We start from the raw sequence: 23,496 nt of genomic DNA, 5'->3' as shown, positions 1-23,496 counted from the left end.
GAGGCTGAGGTTAGGAATTTCTAATAGAGGCCGACATGCTAGCAAGCCAGGATCAGAGAAAACACTAGCAAGCAGAGGCAATCACGGGTAGGAACCAGAAGCTAGGAGTGAGCAGAAACAACCTGAGATAGGAAAGTGAATTCACAATTGCATTTCAGCTAAAACTGTGGATTCATTGCAGCACATAAACTAAACCTGGAGCATGCTGTAGAGCATCACCAAAAAATGAGACACACGACGCTAAACCAATAGAGATGTCACAAGCAAGGAAACTATCGAGAACAGTCGCACTGAACATGAATGAGAGCTGGGCAGAAACTTTGTGACAATGAAGGCAAAGAGCATGTGCCAAAGCTAGGAACACTTGTAAAGAACCACCTAGTGCAAGAAAGTCAAAGATTCATGACGAAGAAAGCCTAAGATCCTAGAGCAAGAAGCCGAATGAAAATAGGAGTTACGTTCCTAGCAGAGGACACCTTGGTCATGAAGGTTTTGGCACGGGAGACGAGCTGACAATAGATGCCGAGTTGCAGAAAGGCCAAACCCAATGGAAAGAGCGAAAGCACACAAGTAGGAAAAGGTAGTTTCCACAAATAGGTGACACCAAACAAGAGCTCATGAATAGTAGAAGCTTGAAGCAGAAGTGACAAGAAAAGCTCAAACACCACGACACAACAATGTCAAGCAATTGAGCAAAAATGAGGAACAAAGGGAAGCCAATGCGTACAACAACGGGAACAAACCAGCAGCAACAAATGATAGCAAGTGAAAGGAGAACCAACAAGCCACAGAGTTAACATCAGAGCCCATAGTTGCTGTCGTGGAGTTGCAGTGATAGATCGTGTGGGGTAGTTGGAGGGGAGAACATAGTTGCGGGTAAGACAAGTTAAAAATTTAGTCACAGAAGAAATTGCAGCCAATTTACACGGTCAGATCCCAGCAGATGATATGGGTCAAGTCATGAATGACTTTGATGCAACGAAGTCTGTTATAACATTTCATGCAATGAAGCCCTAACTCTTTATTTATGGCACACAACTCCATTAATAACCTTGGTTTGTGTAGATGTTTTTTAGCATTGCTTATAAATGGCAAACGAAGGACATTATCAATTAAAACAAGGGGTATGTTTAATATAATTGCCAAAGAGCACTCCTTGTATTTCATATATATAATAAATATAATGGATTATGTCTATTCATTCAAGCATAAGTGAAGACTATTGTGTAGAAAATAGATATTTTGTGACTTTTATCCAACATAGTGTAGTTGGTATCAAAATTTTGCATAGTACAAATGTGCAAAATTATAGTTAAACTTTTCAAGCATGGTGTTATATTGCTCTTTAAATATTTCGTGGCAAACATCACTCTGATTGGTCTCTGTAGTCTACACTTTTTCGTTTGCATTGGTTCATAACCTAAGTTGCTGATTCGAGTTCGAGGACAGGTTCGGGTTCGTGGGTTTGGGTAATTTTTTTTCCCCATTTGGGTTCGTGGGTTTGGGTAATTTTTTTTTTCCCATTTGGGTTCGTGGGTGGGTTCGTGAGTGTGTGTGTGTGTGTGTGTGTGTGTGTGTGTGTGTGTGTCTATATATATATATATATATATATATATATATATATATATATATATATATATATATATATATATATATAGACACACACACACAGAAGAGAAACATGCATAGTTGCAAAACAAAGTCATTTCACAATATGAACAATTGTTGCTTGATCATTGATCAATGCCAAATGCCAACAATAAACATTAAATACTTGCTTATTAATCTATCTTAATGATTGTAAAGAAAATTATACATTGAATTACTAAATTGCAAAACATAGACTACTTCATCAAATAATACATTGAATTACTAAATTGCAAAACAAAGACTAGTATATCAAATAATAAAATTTGAAACATGATGATAGATGACAAGTGTTTAGTAGTTTATCAATAATCATAGTATCAAATGCCCTTCAAGGGTCAAATGGATCATCATAAAATAAGGGATCAATGGCTTCATCCCCAACTGCAACTATATCTAGATCTTCATCATTGGAACCCAAATTGGCTCCACTAGTCCCATATGCTGCTATATCATCATCCTCTTCCTTAAGGGTTTAGATGAGTGAAATGTTTTTTATTAAGTTCCTTTGTGAGTTATATAAGAAAACAATTAAAAAAACACTCTTTAAAGTTGTTTTAGCCCCGGGTTCGCTGTCGGTTCGTCTGGGTTTGCTCCAGCAAGGACCCAGATGAATCCATAGTCAAAACTAAGGACCCTGCCCGGACCCGCAGTGAACCCGGGGGTGAATCCGGACCCAAATCCAGGCAGCAGGGGATGAATCCGGCTTCTTAGTTCATAACAAATTGAGTTCAAAATGGGGTTTGTCAAGTGCAAGTTTCAATTCTATTATTGCTACTAAGTAAGTCAGATTTGGTGTATGAGATACCCCTTTGGACAAATATCTTTTCACATTACCTCGGATATTGTTGAATTTTTTTCTGTCATTTTGTATTTGTTGATAACCTTCATAATTCATTCGTTTGTTGATAACCTTCAGAATTCAGTCATAACAATAGGCATAATTGATTCTACCAGGGTCTAGGCTCTGAAAATGATTTGTATAAGTACTTCTAATTAGATGAATTAGAGATCAATGGAAGAAAGTCTGAACTTGACACTTTTGGTCACTGAAAAATGCACCCTACAATCACAATTGCTAAAGAATTCATTGTATTCAGCGTAGTATGCAGCAGACAATTTGGCCCCAGTCAGGACCCACAGATAAAATGCTAAACCCTGGAGAGATGCCCGGGCAGGACTGGATCCAGGTTTTGAACCTAGGCCTGACTGGATTGAGGCCTGATTCCTCCAAGGGGCAGACCGGTGACCTTGATTAATCTATATAGTTTCTTTTACCCGCTGGTCTAAGTGGTAAAAGATTTGACCCAGATAACTGTATCGTAACCAAATGTTATAGTGGTTTATCAATGCATATATAATATATATTGAATGTTTTGTCTTATATTCTCATGTATCTAGAACTTTGATGTGTGTTTCTCCATTGTTTGTGCTTTTGTAAATCTATTGGTTTCGTCAGGAGGCAGGCATATGAGATACTGTGATTGGGTATTTGAAGATTTTTTCACACTATGGGATTTTGGATCTTTATGTGTCCAATGAATTTTTTTGGCAGGCTCTGGACTGTCAAATGCTACAGCAGAGGGATTGAAGGATGTATGTCTAAAGTTTTTACTGCATCAGCTTCATGTATGTACTTTATTCATGTATTCTTCAGTAGTTATTTCTTGTGCATTCTCATCAGCTTCTATGTGTTTATCAGGTAAATATAAGAAACCTTATTATCTGGTATAGGAAATAAATTTTTGGCATCTTATAATGGCTATCAGGATGAAGGATCATGTTTTTGCAAACATGTTGAAGGGGAAAATTATGCTTTGCCCAACCTACTGGAATCTATTAATGAGCCTGCTCTTGAGAATAATGAGTTGAAAGATATGTTTGGCATTCATCCATTCTATATTATCAAAGGTATCAATGTATATATTTTATATTCAATTCCTTGCAAGTTCAAAATGATTTATTTCTGTGCATGCAATATAGTTTTTATCAATAGTGTTAGAATTTTAGCTAACTAGTTGTATTTTTATGATTGTATATCCTCATGCTTTATGTTACATTGATCTTTATGTTTGACGAGCTAAATTGCATATTATCGTAGATTAAAAATTGTATTCCAGTTTACAAAATCTGCAGTCCTAATCATATACTTAATATCATATTATCTTGCTGATTATGATACCTTTTTTAGGTGTCCATGTGAATCAAAGGGCCAATTTTGAATTATCAGCACCAACGACCAGCAAGAATGGCTTGCGTATACTGCGTGCCATGCAACTTAAGAAACCAGGCAAGCTATTTTATGTTCACTTTCTTGATTGGATGCATGCTTTTATCCTGATTTTTTTTTGGTTTGAAAACCAAATCTACAAGCTGTACATTTCGAAAGAAGATAGAGCTAAAAATTGAACAAATTGTATTGCATTTCAGTCCTGTTGGAGGGTAGTCCAGGAGTAGGTAAAACAAGCTTGGTTGCTGCCCTTGCGAATTCCTCACAGCACAATCTTGTGAGAATTAATCTTTCTGAACAGGCAAGTATATTCATTTTAAGATCCAGTAGAAAAGAGATGCTACGTTGTTTTCTTATTTTGTGTGAGAGAATAAAAAAAGTGCTTTTGTTTTTGAGCAATTTAAAAGTTTTAAGTTAATAGAACCACATAAGTTTTCATGAAAGATAATCTAGAACTTATGAATCTATGAGCTCGACTCAACTGACTGGTACAAGAAAGCAGATAATTTTTCTCTTTCTATGTAAGTCTTAAGATACAATCAATCAATTCTTATATTTATATTGTGTTAGCATTAGAAAGATTGAAAAGAGTATAACAAAAAATAAGTATTGGCTACATAAATTGGATTCCTGTGTTGGAAGTTTTTGTCTTGCTGGTTACTTTGTGGGTGGATACTCTTTGATAATGTTTTACGTATTGTCTTCATCACAGACGGACATTATGGACCTACTAGGTTCTGATTTACCCATGGAGGGAACTAAGGGAGTAGAGTTCCAGTGGTCTGATGGCATTCTTTTGCAGGTTATCATGTTATAGTGATTCATTAATGGTTTGAGGCTGTTTCTTTATTTCTTATATTTGGTTTCTATTGTTCAAAGATTGTGAGAAATCACTCACAACTTGTTTGTGTTTGAAAATAGGCATTGAAGGCTGGAAGTTGGGTTTTGCTGGATGAACTGAACCTCGCCCCACAGTCTGTTCTTGAGGTGGTCTAAGTTGTTTTTCATCATTTTAATCTGACTATGGTCATTTCATTCGAGGAATAGGTCTCAGGTCTTGGGAATATATTTGATTTGATTTTATTAATCTTTTAAACAACAGGGTTTGAATGCAATATTGGATCACCGTGGCGAAGTGTATGTACCAGAGCTGGGACAAAGTTTTAAGTGTCCACCTTCCTTTCGACTTTTTGCATGCCAGAATCCTTCTCATCAAGGAGGTGGCAGGAAAGGTTTACCTAAGTCTTTTCTTAATCGTTTCACCAAGGTTAGTCACAGTATCTTTTCTCAGAAGTATGCATCCTATTTAGGCTCTGGATGATGTGCATAGATGGCTTTTATGATTTATCAGTTAATGTTAGAATTGTTGGGCTAGCATAAGGTCTTGACAGACATATAGTTTAAGTGTTATGATGAAGACTTACTGTCTGATGAGTGCAGGTTTTTGTGGATGCATTACATGAAGATGATTTCCTTTTTATAGCCAGTGCTTTATATCCATCTATTCCAAGGACACTTCTTACGAAATTAATAGAATTCAATGCGCAAGTTCACACTGACACTATGGTTCAATGCAAATATGGACAAACTGGATCACCGTGGGAGTTTAACTTGCGTGATATATTGCGATCATGCCGTCTGATTGAAGGTTGTGTGTGATGTAGCTACCAATTAGTTTGTAGTTTCTAACTTTTAAGATTAGTAGACTGCTATAAATGGAAAAAACTTCCTTTCCCTATATTGTGTTTGATTATTTTATTTGCAGATTATGTTTGCTTCTTATGTTTCAAATACATGTGTTATGGTCATGCCAATTGTTTTTCTTTGTGATTTTACTGTCAGGTTCTCAAGCCCATTCAAAAGAAGATTGTTTTCTCAATATTGTTTATTTACAGAGAATGCGCACATATGAAGATCGTCAACAATTTCTCAAACTTTATGATGAAATTTTCGGTTGTAGTGCATGTATAAATGCTTATCCAAAAGTAAAAATTACCCCCAAGACTTTGTTTGTTGGAAAAGCTGCTCTCACACGTAATACCATTTCCTGTGATCAGGATATAAAGAGTAGGCTTCAACTTCTTCCTGGGCTTGCTAACTCCCTGGAAGCTGTGACTCGGTGTGTGAGTGAGGGTTGGATGTGCATTTTGGTTGGGCCATCTTCATCAGGAAAAACTTCGATGATCAGGCTGCTTGCTGAACTAACTGGAAATAAATTACATGAGTATAATCTTTCTGATGGGACGGATACTTCAGAATTGCTTGGTTGTTTTGAGCAATATGACGCTTTTCGGCATTGGAATGATACTGTTTTACAGAGTCAGAGGTATCTGGAAGAATTCTGTGCAGCATGTTTGGGGGCCCCTGCATTAGTCTTATCAGCAGAGAGCAGTAAAATTGTTGTAAAAGATTTGCTTAATAGATGGGCGGCATTTCAGAAGTGCATCAATGCTCGGGGCACTGTGCCAGTTTTCAGTTCATCATCTGATGGAAACACAGAATATGGGCCAATTAATCACCTGGCAACAGGATTATTGATTGCGATTTTGGAGTGCTTGAAAAAAAATGTCAGTGAAATTAAGGAGGTATCTGTGTCTTGGTCAACTGTAGACATTGAAAAGTTAATGAAAATTGTTAGACATTTTGAAGAATCTGTGGACAAAAAGGGAATTGCTGGACATTTTGAATGGATCAATGGTGGTTTGATTAGGGCTTTAGAGCATGGTGAATGGGTTTCACTTGAAAACGCAAATCTTTGCAATCCCACAGTATGTATATACCAATCTTTTTTCTTTTTTTTTTTTTCCTGTTTCATTTTAATAAGCTTTATAACCCTAAGATTGTTTTTACTCTGTATTATTCATTTATACAGGTGCTTGACAGGCTTAATTCGTTGTTAGAGCCAAGTGGTTCAATTACTGTAAATGAGCGTGGAATTGTTAATGGGGATCCGATGGTGGTTTGTGGTCATCCCAAATTCCGATTGTTCCTTACAGTAAACCCAAAACATGGTGAAGTCTCAAGAGCTATGCGTAACAGAGGAATTGAAATATGTCTTATGGAACCAAATTGGTTTGTGCCCTCCAAAGATAGTGAAAAAATAATTGCAAATGGCACAGACGACTTGAAAAGGATTTTAACATTATCTGGTATTCCAATTTCAAACCTAATTGATTCAATGGCAAACATGCATGCTTCTTTGAAGAATGAAGTCTCATGCTTTGGTATATTTCTTTCGTTACGTGAGTTTGTTCAGTGGATTCAGCTGTTCCAACAGTTGCTAGTTAGAGGGGGAAACCTCTTTTGGTGTTTGTACAGAAGCTGGGAGCAGATCTATTTGCATTCTCTGTACCAAATTGAAGCAAAAAATGCTGCTTTTGATTTAATGAAGCTTCACTTTTCTGATATCGACATAGTTGATCCAAATAACTGTTTTAAGATAGGCTTATCTTTGCCAGGAGGATGGCCAACACCTCTAAAACTAAGAAAGTATCTACAATTTTCGAGAGAAGCGATAGTGAAGCGTGATTGTATGTATCTGGAGTTCTTAGGATCACAATGGACATCCGTGAAGTTAAGTCTAGATGGAATGTCCAGCTTCGGTATGGGTAAAAATGAAGAGGAAGACATATTCTTGTTGTGGCTAAAGAGCAAACAACTTTGTCCTTCACTTTTTCCTTCTTATTTTCTTCGTTACATTTTGTTTCCCAGTTCATTAACATTGATTGACATTGCTGAAATAAATCCTCCAGTTTTTGATTCCATGGCAATTGAATGTATGCTATTTTCTGCCGCAACATGGATCATAGAACAAGCTTGTTCTACTGATTTAGAACTTCGCATATGTTGGCTTTCTTGGTTTGCTTCTAAGGTTGCATTATACTGCCCTTTCGTTAGATTCTTCGTGACTATAATGGAGAAAGAAAAAATTCACCCAATCTCAAAATGTCTCACATCTGTTTGGCAAGAATTGAAATCCATGTTTTCTGGGAATTCAGCTGTTGAGTCATTACCCTGTTTTTCAACCAAATCATTAAAATCAATGCCTTCAAGTGAGATTACAGATCCAATCATCAAAAGGTTGCAACAACTGATCAAAAGGGTTTCAATTCTCAGATGCATCATGTGGCAATGGAATTCTGAGGATGAAATGTTCAATGCAATTCATAATAGTTCTGCAGACAAGAGTTCTGCATTGGTTGCTAAAAATTTGTGTGTGTGGTTATATCCTGTCTTGAAGAGTCTCAGGGAACTTGAAAATGAAGTTCTTATATTCAGTACAGAATTTGTTTGTGATGAAAATTTTGATGAGCTATTCATGTGGGTGCAAGAATGCCATGTTGCATTGTGGAAGTCAGCTAGCAGCCCTTTTGTTGATTCTGATTTATTACTGATTTGCTGGCAAAGAGTGAAAAAGTTTGTAGCCCGAATGTTGGAGCATGTTCCAAATAAGGAATCGGTTTCTCAGGTATATACATTTTATTTATTACCTAAAACGCTAATGTTTTAAGCCTATTTTTTTGATTCTTATTCTCTTGTTGATATGGTCCTTTCCTTCTTAATCAGGCATTTGAAAGCTTCAAACATGCAAGTACAAACTTGGATGGAGTATTATGCTCAGGTTCTAATTTGGTAAAGCCTTATTTGTGGAAATATGGTGGCCATCCTATGCTAACAGCTTCATCCGAACTTTTTATTCAGCAACAGCATCTTCTAGATTTTTGCCATATGGTATGGCCAGTAGCCCTACAGAAGGGATTGGCATTTACTTCAGGTCTGTTGTTTCGTTTGTGCTTGAAACTGTTATGAATTCTAGTAATTTCCAGTACGCTTTTAGAGAGGGCTTCTAAATTCTTTAGTTCTATATTTTAATGGCAGGAAAGTTGTCTCTAGAGGAAATTTCTGTTTCAGCCAATTTAGATCTGAGATACCTGACTGTGCAAGGTAGGAAATTGGTTGAGATAATCAAATTTCATTTCCAGTAGAATGGTATATTATGAGATTTGTTCTTTCTGACATTGTACAGTATGGAATTAGCCAATATCAGGAATATATCTTCGTAAAAAGTGATATTGTTTCTTAGATTTTTATGGTTGGCTGTTTATTTGGTGAATGAGAAGCGTTCAAAGAAATAGTCTATATTAGTGATGGACAGTCAAGAGATAGGTCAATGCTTATTGCAGCTGAAAGGAAAAATGGTAGGAATGGAGAATACTTCAAGTATTTTCCTCGAAATAATTTGATAAAATAACCAAGGAAGAAAGGGGATCTTAATAAAATTAAATCTGAAATCCCTTCCAAATTAGTAATTACAAATAGTACATGCCAAAAGCTGTTAAGAGTTTATTTCATGTAGCTGTCTTTGGCATCTTTAATGGATCTCTTCTGGCCATAGCTGTTTCTAGTATTTGTGCTTTATTTTTTGTCATTTTATTGTCAAGTTTCTTTTTGACCATTTGGAAATGCTCTAGGTAGTTGTGTTTTGTGGGCATTGGATATTTTTGCGATCCATTTGAAGCTTGATTTTGGATGAAAGAATTAATTTGAACAGTAAAATAAATTACCACTGGAGGTTCTATCTTGAGGGACTAACTACATTGTTATCTTTTTATTTACATTTGTTTCCTTGTGAATTTCAGGAGTGACCATGGCCTTATGCGTCCTTAACCAGGGCACTAATAATGGTTCTCATGAAGTTGTCAAAGATTGTGAAGAGATATACAAGGCAGGATCTTTCTTTAGTTGATACAAATGGAATTGTTGCCAGTTTAATTTGAATCATATTAATGAAACAGTGTGCTGATGTGGATTATTTTAATTAAATCAGTTTCAATTAGAGCATTCTTTTGACGATTAACATTTTACACATCTTGCAGAAGCTTTCAGAAAAAGTTGAAGGAGAAAAAAAATCACTTGGACGTAAATTTAGCTCAAATATGATATTATATCCAAGGGCTGAGGGATTTGGGATGTCCTCAAAGTCCTGCAAATGTTCTAACCATATGGATAATTGCTTTCCCTCTGAGATATTATGCTCTTCTTCTGCTAATGACTTATGGGTTACACTTCTCCCATTGCCAAACATTAAGAGCCTGCGTCTTGATCTAACATTGCTGAAAAAACTCTCAGAAAGTTGTGCGCGCTATGTCCTGGGTCAATGTCAGGTAGGCTCTGTAATTTAATAGACAATCTGTACTGTACTGGTTCATTCTTATTTAGTTGATGGTTCTAAGGTGCAAGAATAAGTATTACATAATTCCTTTTTGAAGTTCACGATTGTGCGGGATTATTATTTTCTTTCTAAACAGGTGTCACCCCATGTTTATCACTGCTACTATCCACTTGTTCTTCAATTTAATTTTTGACGAGTTCTTCTAGTTGGGATATTTCAAATTGTTATACTAACCTTGACTTGTTTTAAATTTTTCTCTTACTGAGTCCAGAAAATTTATTTCGTATTTGTTTAATAGGATCAGGCTTCTTTGAATGTGAGTGAATTGTTGCGAACTGCGATGAACTTGGGTCTCCAGTCAACATCACGATCACCTCTAGATTTTGTGCCACATCAGAAATGCTTATGGATGATAGATGCCCAGCCATTGGATGATATTGGTTAGTAAGATGATTTTCTATTTTAATTAATGTATTAAAATAATGTAATATTAAGCAAAATATGTATTTCTAGTGTCATTATTCTCTTTGTGCAGATTGTCTGTGATTTGTTTTCTTTTCTAAATACCTGTTTCCATTTTTAATTGCATTTGTGATTGAATCAATAGTACAGACTTTTTTATGCGTATCACTTTATTGATAACCTTATATTGATCTATTTTTTTGGTTGTATAGACAGTACAATGCTTAGTTGTACTGTTCATGAAATGTGGTTCAGATGGCACTCAGCATTGTGGATTGTGGCACATGAGTGTGATACGGTAGAGTGGAATTATTTAATTGGAAAGGGCATGTTTTATTGGTTAAAAATCTTAACCCTTTGTTTGTGAGAATATTGATGTCATAGCTTTTCTCTGTTGTGCAGAAGAATATCACATGCAAATGGAACAAGATTCAAGGTCCTCTCTTTCTTTTCAAAGCAACAAGAACAGCAGTTTTGTCTGGCATTCTGTAAGATCGAAATTTGAACTTTATAAATTTCCGCATTTAGAGTGAAATTGTGTTGATTTCCTGCTTGTTTGGTGTCATTCATTACAGTGCTGCATTTCTAGGATATGGAAGCTATCTAAAATGCTCATTAGTGTCATCTTTGAGATTTTCTATTTTTTACTTGATTGAGTCCATGAAATTAAAAGATCCAGAGGTCCATGATGCCTTGTAATATTAAAGTTTTTGAATTTATATAATCACATCATCTCAAAACAATATGAAGCGAGAGTTCCTCCCTTGAAAGCAGTTCATGTAGGGTAGGTCAATAAACTGGGACGACAACACTGGTGTTTAAAGTGAATGGATTTCAAATCCAATAGGAGTCAGGTATTATACTCGATTCAAAGATGTGGGTTATTTCTCAAACCACATAGTACTACAGAGCAGCAAATAATATTTTGGGAAAAAAAGATCAGCAAGAGAAGGTTTTTTTTCCTAAAAACCAGGATTTAATTGTGAAAATCAATTGAAAAAATGTATTAAAAATACATAAAGAATATAGGAAAAGGGACAAAAGTTCTTGTTTTTGAAATGTAAATGCATTTCAATAGCATATAGATATAGAGAGAAAATAAACTTGAGAGCTTAGCTCTTGAATTGTCCAATATAAAATTTTGTTGTTCATGTTGTCATTTCATCTAAGCACAAGTTATTATCCATCTTCTCAATGAAAAAGTTTGCAAGCTTGATTTTCTTTACTCAACTTGTAAAAGTAAATCTGAGCATGCATGTTACATGATGTGTTGTGATATTGAGATATTTGCTTTTTTTCAGTATCTAATTTTTATACTTGTTAGGACTCTTCCTAAATGTAGAGCTGAACATTGGACTCTGCATAGTTACGAGCTCGATGAAACATATTTTTATTGTAAGTTGTTGGTCCCAGCTTGAGGAAGGGAATGAGTTAGGGATTTGGGTTTTTTGTTATTTCTATTTACTGGTATTAGCTCTCTCTCTCTCTCTCTCTCTCTCTCTCTCTCTCCTTAATTAAATTTGACAATAATAAAATACAAATACATTAATTTTTAAATTTAAATATTGTAAATACTAAATCTATTCAACTAAATATACTAATAATTTTTAATATCTAAATTAAATATAAAATTGTAACATACTAGAAATTTTAAATAGGGTTGATAGAGTTTTATTATGTTAGTTTTATCAATGAATAAATAAATAGAAGGTACAAAACAGTAAAAGCATATGGACCATAAAGATAAGAGTCCACAAAAGAGAAACACTTACCACTTGTTTTAGCTACTATTATTATTTGCAATCTCACTCTACAAATTTTGATACAACTTTGTCAGATTTTTTTTGATAGATAAAGGGCCGAAACCTAGATTAATTATTATTATTCTGTGTTGAGTATTATGACTTGTTAAGTTTGAGCAGACTCAAACTCAAGACTTCCTACTTGAGAGGCTCACAAGTTACTATTGTGCTATAGGCTTGTGCCTAACTTTGTCAAAACTATAGGTGTTTATACACATATTATACACCTTTATGGATATACACACATAGTTACACATCTATAAGTAATTAAGTACACATCACTCAACAAAGTACTATACAACTTTGTCATACACACACACACCTAGATGGATAAACACACATATATACACACCTATATGTATACATATTGATGTGTATCTTTAATAAACTAATCATGGAAATGGTGTATGCACATTGCACATCAAAGGAGCATTCTCGTAGTTAATTCATTTGTTTCCTTAACTCCATTAGCATGGATTTTGATAGTGGGGCTTTTAGGTTAAATGTTGCACAAATCTTGTTGGATATTGACACATCTTAATCTCATTGTTGAGGATTGCAAAACACAGAGGGGTTTCCTAGTGTAGCTGCATACATCTGTGGAGTGTGGCAAGTGTTAAATCTTGAGCCCAAAATCAATGATGATAAACCGCAATAAGAAAAGAGCCAAAACCGAAACAATAAGCACCAGAAATATCCTAGGAAAACCCTTCTAGAATGAAGAGCAAAACCCAACCACACAACAAAAAATATCATTTTATTGATCGTTAAAGTTCAAGTGTACAATGCCTATTGCATCATCTATCGCTTGATGTGATATATATAACTTAAGGAGAGACTCTTCACATACCAACATAAGGTCTTTCCAATTTCCCAAAATGTGACTCTTGAGTACAATTACAATTACAACTCTTCGAATTTTCATGCCTCAACGCATGTCGAACAACACATGTCATTACATTTAATATCACAATTTAAACATAAGTATACTTTTCAGCTGAAGGTGACAATAATAGTATAACGTCCATATTTCTAGAGATAAAGATCTCTATTACAGCTATAATGAACACTCTGTCTTAGCCAGGGAGAGATCTTTTGCTGAACAATCATACAAAGTTGCAACCAAAAATGTCAATGAAAAATTCTTGTTATACAGAATCAAAACATAATTCATGGAATCACTTAACATGAAAACCCTATAAGAAACATAACTAGTTTTCATCAGAGATTCTCTTAATGTGATATTGTAATGGAATCTCTCAAGATGTCACCAAGAGAACAATTTATTCATTGTTAATGATCATAGAATCACTCAACACGACAGATTTGTAAGACTCATAGCGAAGCCTTTAATCACAAACTCTCTCAACATGAACTGTCATGGAATCTCTCAACATGACATCCAACTCCCATCACGAAATCTCTTAACGTGATGACATCATGGACTCTCAACATGATGTTCACCATCACACAGTGAAAGAGTTATCATAGCTGATCTTACTATCTCATTTATTCACACAAGAGTAGGAATAGGCATAACAAAATAAGACTTAGTTCCATTTAAGTCTCAAATTTTGCAAATACCACAAGCATCATAAGCACATATGAGAATGGCGGGGATTCCATAAGCACTCCCTCTATTAAGCTCAACATCTCCCTTTGAATCTGAGTTATCGGGTTCGGACCTTAATCACAAACTCTCTCAACATGAACTGTCATGGAATCTCTCAACATGACATCCAACTGCCATCACAGAATCTCTCAACGTGATGACATCATGGACTCTCTCAACATGATGTTCACCATCGCACAGTGGAAGAGTTATCATGGCTGATCTTACAATCTCATTTATTCACGCAAGAGTAGGAATAGGCATAACAAAATAAGACTTAGTTCCATTTAAGTCTCAAATTTTACAAATACCACAAGCATCATAAGCACATATGAGAATGGAGGGATTCCATAAGCACTCCCTCTATGAAGCTCAACATCTCCCTTTGAATCTGAGTTACTTGGTGTAGAACCTATTGCCAGATCTGAGTCTGGGTTTGCACAGTTTCGGGTTTGCGCCTGGGTTTGCTACAGCTCTGGGCAAACTTGGATGGACCCATGAGAAACCTAGGAGGACCCATGGCGAATCCAGGACCCACAACAAACCTGAGAGGACCCATAATGAACACAGGAGGATCCACAAGTTTCTCTTTTTTTTTTTGTATATATATATATATATACACACTCATGAACCCACCCAAGAACCCAAATGGGGGATTTCTTTTTCCTACCCTAACCTCAAACCCGAATCCGTCCCCAAACCCAAATTGACAACTTAGCTTTGAATCATGAGCTTCCCGTGAAAGCAAATATAAATAATCTTGTTGCTTCCTAGAACAAAGAGAGATTATGAAAACTTAAACCATCATCTAGATATATATAACTCAGAATGCATAATAAGTATAACTAGTGTCAACACTAGAAATAATGTATGCAATAGTTACACATAGGTTCTCAGCGGATTTGTACCAACAAATATAATCCATTGAAAAGGTATACTTCCAATCAAATATTACATGCAGCCTCCAAAAGAAAAATTTAAAACAAGGATCTATAAAAACTTGGCTTAAAGAATTGCGCAAGAACACTTGGAGGCTTTATAGCAAAGAGCAAATAACTAGACCTTTGATCGTGAGCCCAAGTTTCCTCAAAGTCAAGTCAAACCTTTTAAAATGATGGTCACCAAAGTTGCTGAGTCAGGCAAATGATTCACCTTGATTCTCCAGGTACGATTTCGATATAAGAGGGAAAACTAACTTCTGATCACATCATGAAAATCGATTGACCAAGCACTCTCAATATCCTATCTCAGTCCTATATTATTTCTGTGGCTTTTCACAAAAGGCACTTTTAAGTTTGCCCTTTCTAATAACCAACAAAAAATCAAACATCAGACATCTCTTAAACAGATAACCGTCCACTATGACATTATGAACCACTTAGGTTACAAATATGATGTCATCACGAACACATGAATGTGAACAAAGTGAGACGATTGCCATAACTGAACATATGAATGCATACAAGATCATTTGAAATGGACATCAAAGAATAGAACATAATCCATTGCTGAAAGAGAGAACAATCACACATGATACAGTCAAAGTTGTAGTGCAAAACAAGACTCTCGCTAGTTACAAACATTTTTAACTGCAAGGAAATGTAAACCATCACTTTTTGAGAGGATACGACCATCGATAAAAAATCCCCAATAACAATGAGTTAGAAATTTTGTAGGCAAAGGAGAATGGCCAAGTTTGATCCTCTTAGCAGCAAGAATTTGCAGAGATGCTATTTGTGTTTCAAGAAGATGCACTTTTTGCCATTGTTGATACTCTCCTTCATAAATATTAACACAACTTCCTTTCTTTGTGGTGGCGATTGCATCTATGCTTATACCTATTTGAATCGATTGTACAAGAAACGAAGGGAAACGAACCAAGAGATGACTATTTGGCAACCAAGGCACTTCCCTTATCGTCCACGCTTCATCCAACATACGAAATCAACAGAGCATAAAGATTAAAGTACGAGGGACCTCTCTTGTACCATCAGCCTTTGCTGAAACTTGAGTATCCTTAAAAGTGTTCTCAGAAATCATGTCCATTGATTAAAATGTGATACCATCATAGATTGTGCATTCTTCAAATGCATATTCCAAATTTCATAGTCTCAAATTCTTCTTGTTCTAACTTTGTAAAATGTGCAATATGATACCAACCTTTCTTTCCGCTTGGTCGATAGAAGCCATTAAAAAAACTAGGAGGAATTTGCTAAAGCTTTTGATGGGAAAATGACAAGGCATGCAAATAAATTGGAAGCTCTGAGCGTGGCTTCCCATTAAACAATGAGCATTTATCATGATCTTCTTTGGGAAGCACTTGGACCCAACCCATTAAAGCATTAAAAAAAATTAGGAGTTGAATGAGAGATGATCAGCTCGGTGACCATAACAAGCAGCTTCAATAGATACATATAGCCAAAAAAAAGAAGAACTTTACAATCTGCAACAAATACATGAACTAGAGAACAAAAGAAACTCCCTTATTTTCTGTTAGCTATCTAGGCTCTGATACTTTGTTAAATCTTGAGTCCAGAAATCAATGATGATAAACAACAATAAGAAAGAGCCAAAACTGAAACAATAAACACCAGAAATATCCAAGGATAACCCTTCTAGAATGGAGGGAAAAACCCAACAACACAACAAAAATTATCATTTTAATGGTCATGAAAGTTCAAGTGTACAATGCTTTATCACTTATGTGATATATATATATATAATTTAAGGAGAGAGGCTTCACATACCAACCGAAGGTCTCCAATTTCCCAAAACGAGACTCTTGATTACAATTACAATTGCAACTCTTCGAATATCGATGCCGCAACGTATGTCGAATGACACATCATTACATTTAATATTACAATTTAAACATAAGTGTCCTTTTTCAGCTGAAGGTGACAACAACGGTAATAATGTCCATATTTCTAAAAATAAAGATCTCTATCGCAGCTACAATCTTCAAGAACAAGAAGTCGCACAAAATTCAATTATCTTGGTTCTAGGGAGCAAATAAATGAAAATATGAAATAAATAATGGTTACTATTTCTTGAGCTCTAAAATGTGTGAGTTTGAGCTGTTGAGCTGTTTTTAGTTTTCCTTTCTTGAAGTTGGTCTTATTGTGTGGATTTTTTTTTTCAGTCTTCAACATGCTCTCCAAAAACTTGCCTTTGCTCATATATAAATATTGCGGTTCTCACTTGTCCCTCATTGTCATTCAAAATAAAAAAGTCCAGACATAGGTGAACAAAGAAAAAAAAAAGGATCAGTGATTTGAAGGATTTTTTGTTATCAAACACATCTTATTCTTGCTGTTTTTATTTTTCAACTCAAATTCAAGACCTGTCATGAACATATGGTATGGATTCTTCTTGTGATGAATGTGTTTTTGAACATAGTGTTGTCCCTACTTTCTATACATAGTTCGACACAGAAGAGGACATTGATATGTGTGATGAAATATACTCCCCTACATTATATGCAGTTGAAGGCTCTCATATGCCTACTAGCTCACTTTATTTGGAGAGTCAAATGAAAGTGACTGAAAATAAGATTATTGCAGCGTTATCACTTTTCGATAAAGAGGAGTTCTCACATTTGTAGATGATTAAGGAAGGGATGAGAATAATGAAATTAGATCATCTTCTTAGTCTTACAAAGATCTAGTCTGAGGCATTAAGGAAAAAGGAAGAAGAAGTGGACAACCTTACTTGTGATCTCATGAATGCCAAGGACACCCGAGAAGCCACCTTAGTGGGGGCATTTCTTGAAGCATAAAATCAGATTGTTGAGCTTAATAGGAAATAAATTTGGCATGCTCTACCTTAGCTCAACATTCAGATGTGAGAGTTGAGGAGGAGGTTGGTGATGATAGCTAGAGGTTTGATCAGGTTGGGTGTGTTTCATCCACATTTAATGGGAATTTAGTACCTTTTGATGAGCCATTGGCTGAGATTGAGGTTATTCATCGTGACTATATAGTGAGGAGTGCTCATCATTTTTTTGTTTGATCCACATGTAGAGGACTTGATGAGGTGCAAGTGTGGATTGGTTCATAGATGGTATCATCCATTATGGGATGGAGGTTTGCCATCTTTTGAAGATGGGATCAGAGGTTGTAAATATCTGATTCATGTGATTATGAGAGAATACTTATAAGGGCATTGGTTAGTTTTCCATTATAGCGATATGTATTTGAGAGGGTTGGTTACTTCTATATCACAAAGATTTCATTTGGATACAAGGTTACAGGGTGATTATGGTGTCAATTGCTACGAACTGGGTTATTTGCAGAGTCAACACATCTGTAGGGGTCTTGTGGAGTTTGGATGTAGTTGTGAGGTTGTATAGTCCTTTAGTGGTTTGTATCTCCTTATGGCCGATGAATGTGAGCGTAGTCTAAGTATTGACATAATTAGTAGTGTAACGTGGGTGGGTTCCACTAATGGGCTTCACCACTTTTAGCGTGGTGAAGACGAGGTTAGAGTTGAGTGACAGGATAACGATGCTATTTTTGGATATGTTTTGATTTTGATGGATTCCTTTTGTGCACGAGATTTGGATAGATGGCATGGTATATATACTTGTGTAGTTGAGGGAGGTGTGACATGGTTTTATGAGTTGCTCTCTACTGAGATTGTAACATCTGGTTTTCTCGGGTCTAATGAAGAAGATTTTATTGTTAAAATCAGTTAAACAAAATTTCTTAACTAAATACTTGAAATGCCATTAAATGATATTACTTTAGACATTGAAATCACATACCTCGGAAAACTGAGACTGAAAATCATCTAAGTATGCTTCTGCAACCATTTGGGTTAGTCCACAAATACACTATAACAATTTCTCAAATCGACTGCTATCTCAAAAATCATTTGATGATTACAACTATATACCTCTATAACTTAAATTAGGGCATTACATATGATCTTACCAATTAGGGCATCAATTACCATCGGTTCATTTAGGGCTTCTGATACCACTTTACCACTTAGGGCTTCTGCGACCACGGATTCAACTAGGGCTTTCAATACCATGGATTCAGTTAAGGCTTCCAATACCACTGTATCAATTAAGGTTCCAGCTATCACACAATCAATTACGGCTTCAGATTTCTTTTCCTTTTGATTGCTTATCTGTGACAGTTTCTCAAGATTGGATAAATACTTCTATTCAATATTCATTTATATGAAAGTGAAATGATGATAACAATGAAATAATTCAATTTAATCTTACCTTCTCATAAACAAAAATGATAATACCTGTTTACGATAAACAATTGAATGCTTGGCTTATCTTTGTCTAACGCTTATTTGACATCTTGAGAGAGGTGAAACATTGTCAGGGGTTTAACCACCCAACCTCGGACCACAATATATATCCCCACACGATCTCTAACGAGAAAGGCCCTCCCTACTTGAAATTGATAGGGAACATCTTACCATCCACTGGACTTCAAGATATAAACACGCCATACAACTTGGCAGCAGGAGATCACCATAACAGGATTATGCATGAGTTACTAATTTGTTTAAATGGTAAAATATGGAATATCATAATTGATATTGATTCATTTTATTGAGGATTCCTTTCTTACCGCATCACCCATCTTATTGGCTTCACAGCCGAGTGAGTCCCAGGTATTCGGGGTTCTCAGAGCAGACAACTCCTTTGTATATTCAAGAAAATTACATACAACCATCATTTCATAAAACTATGATTATGTTCTTAAGAGATCTCAAAATGTCAACATTCTTGTATTTCTTTTTAATAGGTTCATCTACACCTCCTCACCATAATCAGGCCTTCAGGCCGGTGACTCCTTGGTGCCTGAACAATTAACCTTAACTATTATGTCTTGTACATTAATTACCTTATTATGGCTCTCAGCCTGGTAAATTGCCTTGGTACTTTGTTTTGTTATTCAATTCAAATTTAAACAATATTCCATACTGTATATTATCTTTTACCAAGAAAGAAAGTTATTAAAAGAATCTACAGAATAATACATATTCAGATATTATGGTGAAAAACAATCCTATAACTAGATCAATGCTATGGCAGTTGATTCAATGTTTTGAATATATAAATTTAGATTGAATGCAGTATGCTTATATATTCCATCCATTACAGATAAATTAAAAAGGCTGAATAGAAAAACGTTTAGCTTTATACTTTCAATAACAATGAAAAACGTATGTCAACTTGCATATATTTAAACCTATGACCGACTCAGCATCATGTTGAAGGAATTAGAATTAGTTCTAGGTAGCAATCGTTTTCAGCTTCTTGATTCAGCATTAGACCATGAGTAAACGAGAGTTATAAAAATAAAAACCTTTAATCAAAAGTTCACAACAAATCATGTGAGAAGGTTGTGTCCGCAACTAAGCTGATTAAACATGCAAAACAAAATGATCAAAGGTGTGGCAAAGAATACCAAAAACGTCAATAATCAGAATGTCTGCGGCAGTGGCGTTGGAACCAGTGACATAAGCCGTCATGTGATGAAAGGCTTCAAGCTTTCCAATGCCAATAGAAGGATGATCTTGTGGTGGAGGCATCTCACAACACTGCGTTCTTGCCATTATCTTTCTTTCAAACCAGCTGTGAACTGTATCTCAAAATCTAGGGCAAGGATGAATGCTGAGAGCAAGAATGGATGATTTTTGATCTGATTCGATGCAATAATAAATAAGAACAAAACAGGGTTCAGATGGCACCAAAAATACTAATAAAAGAATTCGAAAGATATCCTCAAAGTGCTTGAAGATTGTTGGTTAGCAAGCATGGATGATTGTTGATAGGTAAATGGTTCAAAATATAGACTAGAGCCTGACCTTACGACTTCTATCCGTTACAAGAAACTATACGAATTCCACTCATGAATTCGATGTAAAGCAAGAACATAAAGTTAAAAGGTTATAATGGATTCTAATTCCCAATTATATAATCGATTAAAAACAAGGAAAGCATAAAAGAATGGGAAAAGAATTGAAAGATTATAACTTGAAAATAATAATTTCAAATGTCGTTAAAATTTGAACATTATTTATATGTACAAGTAACATTGCTTTATTAATTATTAAAATTATAATGGTGCCAAATCAATTATACATATATGAACGTTTATAAATATTAATTAAAATAATATGATGAAAGATATATTAAAATCCTTTAAGATACATGTTATATTTTAACTCAATTATTTTATTTAAATTATTTATTTAAATAACTCATATAATTCTATAGATGTATCTTGTTTCAAATCGCTAGGTCCTTTACCCGTCTGCCAGTGATGGTGATGCCCTGCCTAATTCTTTTTTGACAATGCTTCAACCCCTTCGACATGCTCCCTGCAAGGAATTTCTTTGTAATTAAATTATAAATTATAAATAATCATATCAGTTAACCTTTCATCTTAATTCCATGAATTTGCGATTAATGATCAAATAACATTTCATCTTCACTTGAAATCATAACGACTATCTTACCATTTTGCCAGATTATATCAAATTAAACTGCCAACTGACTTCATGTAAACCTCAACGGCTATATTTCAAGCTTGGTCAAAATTTGGGATGTAACATACCATTCCCCTTGTGGTTCATCGTCCTCGCTGAACTAGAAATTGCAACGAACATTATAAAAGAGCATTTTAAAATTGGAATGTAATGTACCATTCGCCTTATGGTTCATTGTCGTTGATGACATCTGCAATTTAGACACTAAAAGAATATTCCACATACACGATATATATATATATATATATATATAACATTGTGATATCTTTTCTTTTCTCAATTGGGTCAGAATGGAAATCATAATCGAAGCTCAAGATCCATGTTTACTTTAAAGTTTCTAAGAAGATACTTGCATGGTAACACAAAATTTATCACGTACTCACCTGAGTTCTCTTTACCTCACTTGTGATTTTCTTAGCATCTTTTGAGTAGATTCTATTTCATGTTCCTGTCATACTCATGTAGGCACTCACCATATCATTAGTTCAATTTCATTTTGATATCTTCATTTAAGAAATTTTTCAGGATTCAATTACTGAAATTAAGATAAGTATCCAAAAATTGAAATTCTTCAACTAGCAAGTTCCTGATCATAATTTTAAATCACTCATACGTACCATTTGGCATATGGCCCTCATTAACAGATAGATCTAACTTGCAAACTTACAGATTACCTATAACAAGTTAGTGAATCCATGTTTTTTTTTCCATTGTATCCGTTGCCTTCAAGCCCAATATTTCATTAGATTAATCATTTCATGATAGGATATCTCAAAACAATAACTCAATATGTAAAGTCAACATTGCATGTGTATTATACATGTATAACAATGTGTCAAAGGGTAAAAACATGATATATATGCAAGATTATCAAATCAAGATCATAAGCATTTGAAACAATTCATAAGATTCTCATCATTCATTTGTAAATATTCATCTTTCCCATTTCTGGAATTCTTCCATGCCCATCTCATCAAAAGTTTACATCTGTAAACAAGCATTGATAGTTCCAACTCCTTATTGAAGCACATAATGATCTTTTTGTTTAACCAACATCAGAAAGAATCATGGTTCACAGTTTTGTTTCCATTCAATTCAGGTTCAAATTGGTAACAATTTAATTCTTTCATTAATTTGGGTCGACAAATCCGCTCATGATGGATTTAAATATCATTTTATCAAGATTTTAAACTGTGTTTGGATTGCGCAAGTCTAGGCATCGGGATCCTTTTTAATCTTCTCACTCTCGACAAAGAATGGCCCTCCCACCAGGGATAATACATATGTAACATTATAGTCCTGCCACTGAGTAATCAGGTGGGTTGAAGTCCCAATAGTTATTTGACAAAATAACTGAAGCATCAGAAGAATCAACAAGATCAATTGTTCTGGCAAATTTGCCTAATTCCACCCTGGCCAGGGATTTCAAGATTTGGGTCATCAAACCCGATCTCCACCACTCAGCTTTCTAATCCTTTTTATCTTTTTAATTGTTTATACGTTTGATCACTTTATATCAGTTCAGCCTTCCAGGCTATTCGGAATGAGTTAAACCCATTGTGTTTTTCTAGTTTCGATTGCAATATGCGGATATACAAAAGTAAATCTTTTTCAACATATACATTTTCAGTTTTTCAAAAACAATGTTAGACCCAAGGTTTCAGTGTTGAACCTAGTGCTCTGATACCATATGTAACATCCGGTTTTCCTGGGTCTAATTTATCATTCAACATACTTAAAAATGCAGTTACTTCTTCATTTCATAGGAAGGCAGTTACATCATTCATGTTCATGTGAAGAAGATTTTATTGTTAAAATCAATTAAACAAAATTTCTTAACTAAATACTTGAAATACCATTAAATGATATTACTTCAGATATTGAAATCACATACCTCGGAAAACTGAGACTGAAAATCATCTAAGTATCTTCTGCAACCATTCAGGTTAGTCTACAAATACACTATAACAATTTCTCAAATCGACTACTATCTCAAAAATCATTTGATGATTACAACTATATGCCTCTGTAATTTAAATTAGGGCAT

At 34.9% G+C, this 23,496-nt stretch overlaps 1 protein-coding gene across 4 annotated transcripts in view; it reads left to right on the top strand.

Moving 5' to 3' along the window:
- The window catches only part of LOC149535255 (midasin-like protein), a 216,133-nt gene that overhangs the window by 113,267 nt on the left and 79,370 nt on the right, over nt 1–23,496 (top strand). For all 4 annotated transcript variants that reach the window (XR_016356783.1, XM_089803665.1, XM_089803666.1 and 1 more), the window contains exons 25-41: nt 3,203–3,276; nt 3,417–3,558; nt 3,839–3,937; nt 4,078–4,178; nt 4,590–4,679; nt 4,799–4,864; nt 4,980–5,144; nt 5,318–5,525; nt 5,720–6,645; nt 6,750–8,345; nt 8,444–8,651; nt 8,756–8,821; nt 9,517–9,602; nt 9,754–10,041; nt 10,348–10,489; nt 10,724–10,809; nt 10,914–10,999. Coding sequence is in view for 3 of the 4 variants with exons in the window: in XM_089803665.1 (XP_089659791.1) it covers nt 3,203–3,276; nt 3,417–3,558; nt 3,839–3,937; nt 4,078–4,178; nt 4,590–4,679; nt 4,799–4,864; nt 4,980–5,144; nt 5,318–5,525; nt 5,720–6,645; nt 6,750–8,345; nt 8,444–8,651; nt 8,756–8,821; nt 9,517–9,602; nt 9,754–10,041; nt 10,348–10,489; nt 10,724–10,809; nt 10,914–10,999 (4,429 nt within the window). In the remaining variant the exon portion in view is untranslated. The remainder of the gene's footprint in view (nt 1–3,202; nt 3,277–3,416; nt 3,559–3,838; nt 3,938–4,077; nt 4,179–4,589; nt 4,680–4,798; nt 4,865–4,979; nt 5,145–5,317; nt 5,526–5,719; nt 6,646–6,749; nt 8,346–8,443; nt 8,652–8,755; nt 8,822–9,516; nt 9,603–9,753; nt 10,042–10,347; nt 10,490–10,723; nt 10,810–10,913; nt 11,000–23,496) is intronic.

This window comes from Cupressus sempervirens, chromosome 10 (assembly GCF_028749045.1).
Source record: "Cupressus sempervirens isolate cs-2001-9-10 chromosome 10, ASM2874904v1, whole genome shotgun sequence".
Taxonomy (NCBI): Eukaryota; Viridiplantae; Streptophyta; class Pinopsida; order Cupressales; family Cupressaceae; genus Cupressus; species Cupressus sempervirens.
This window is presented reverse-complemented; position numbering and strand designations above follow the sequence as displayed.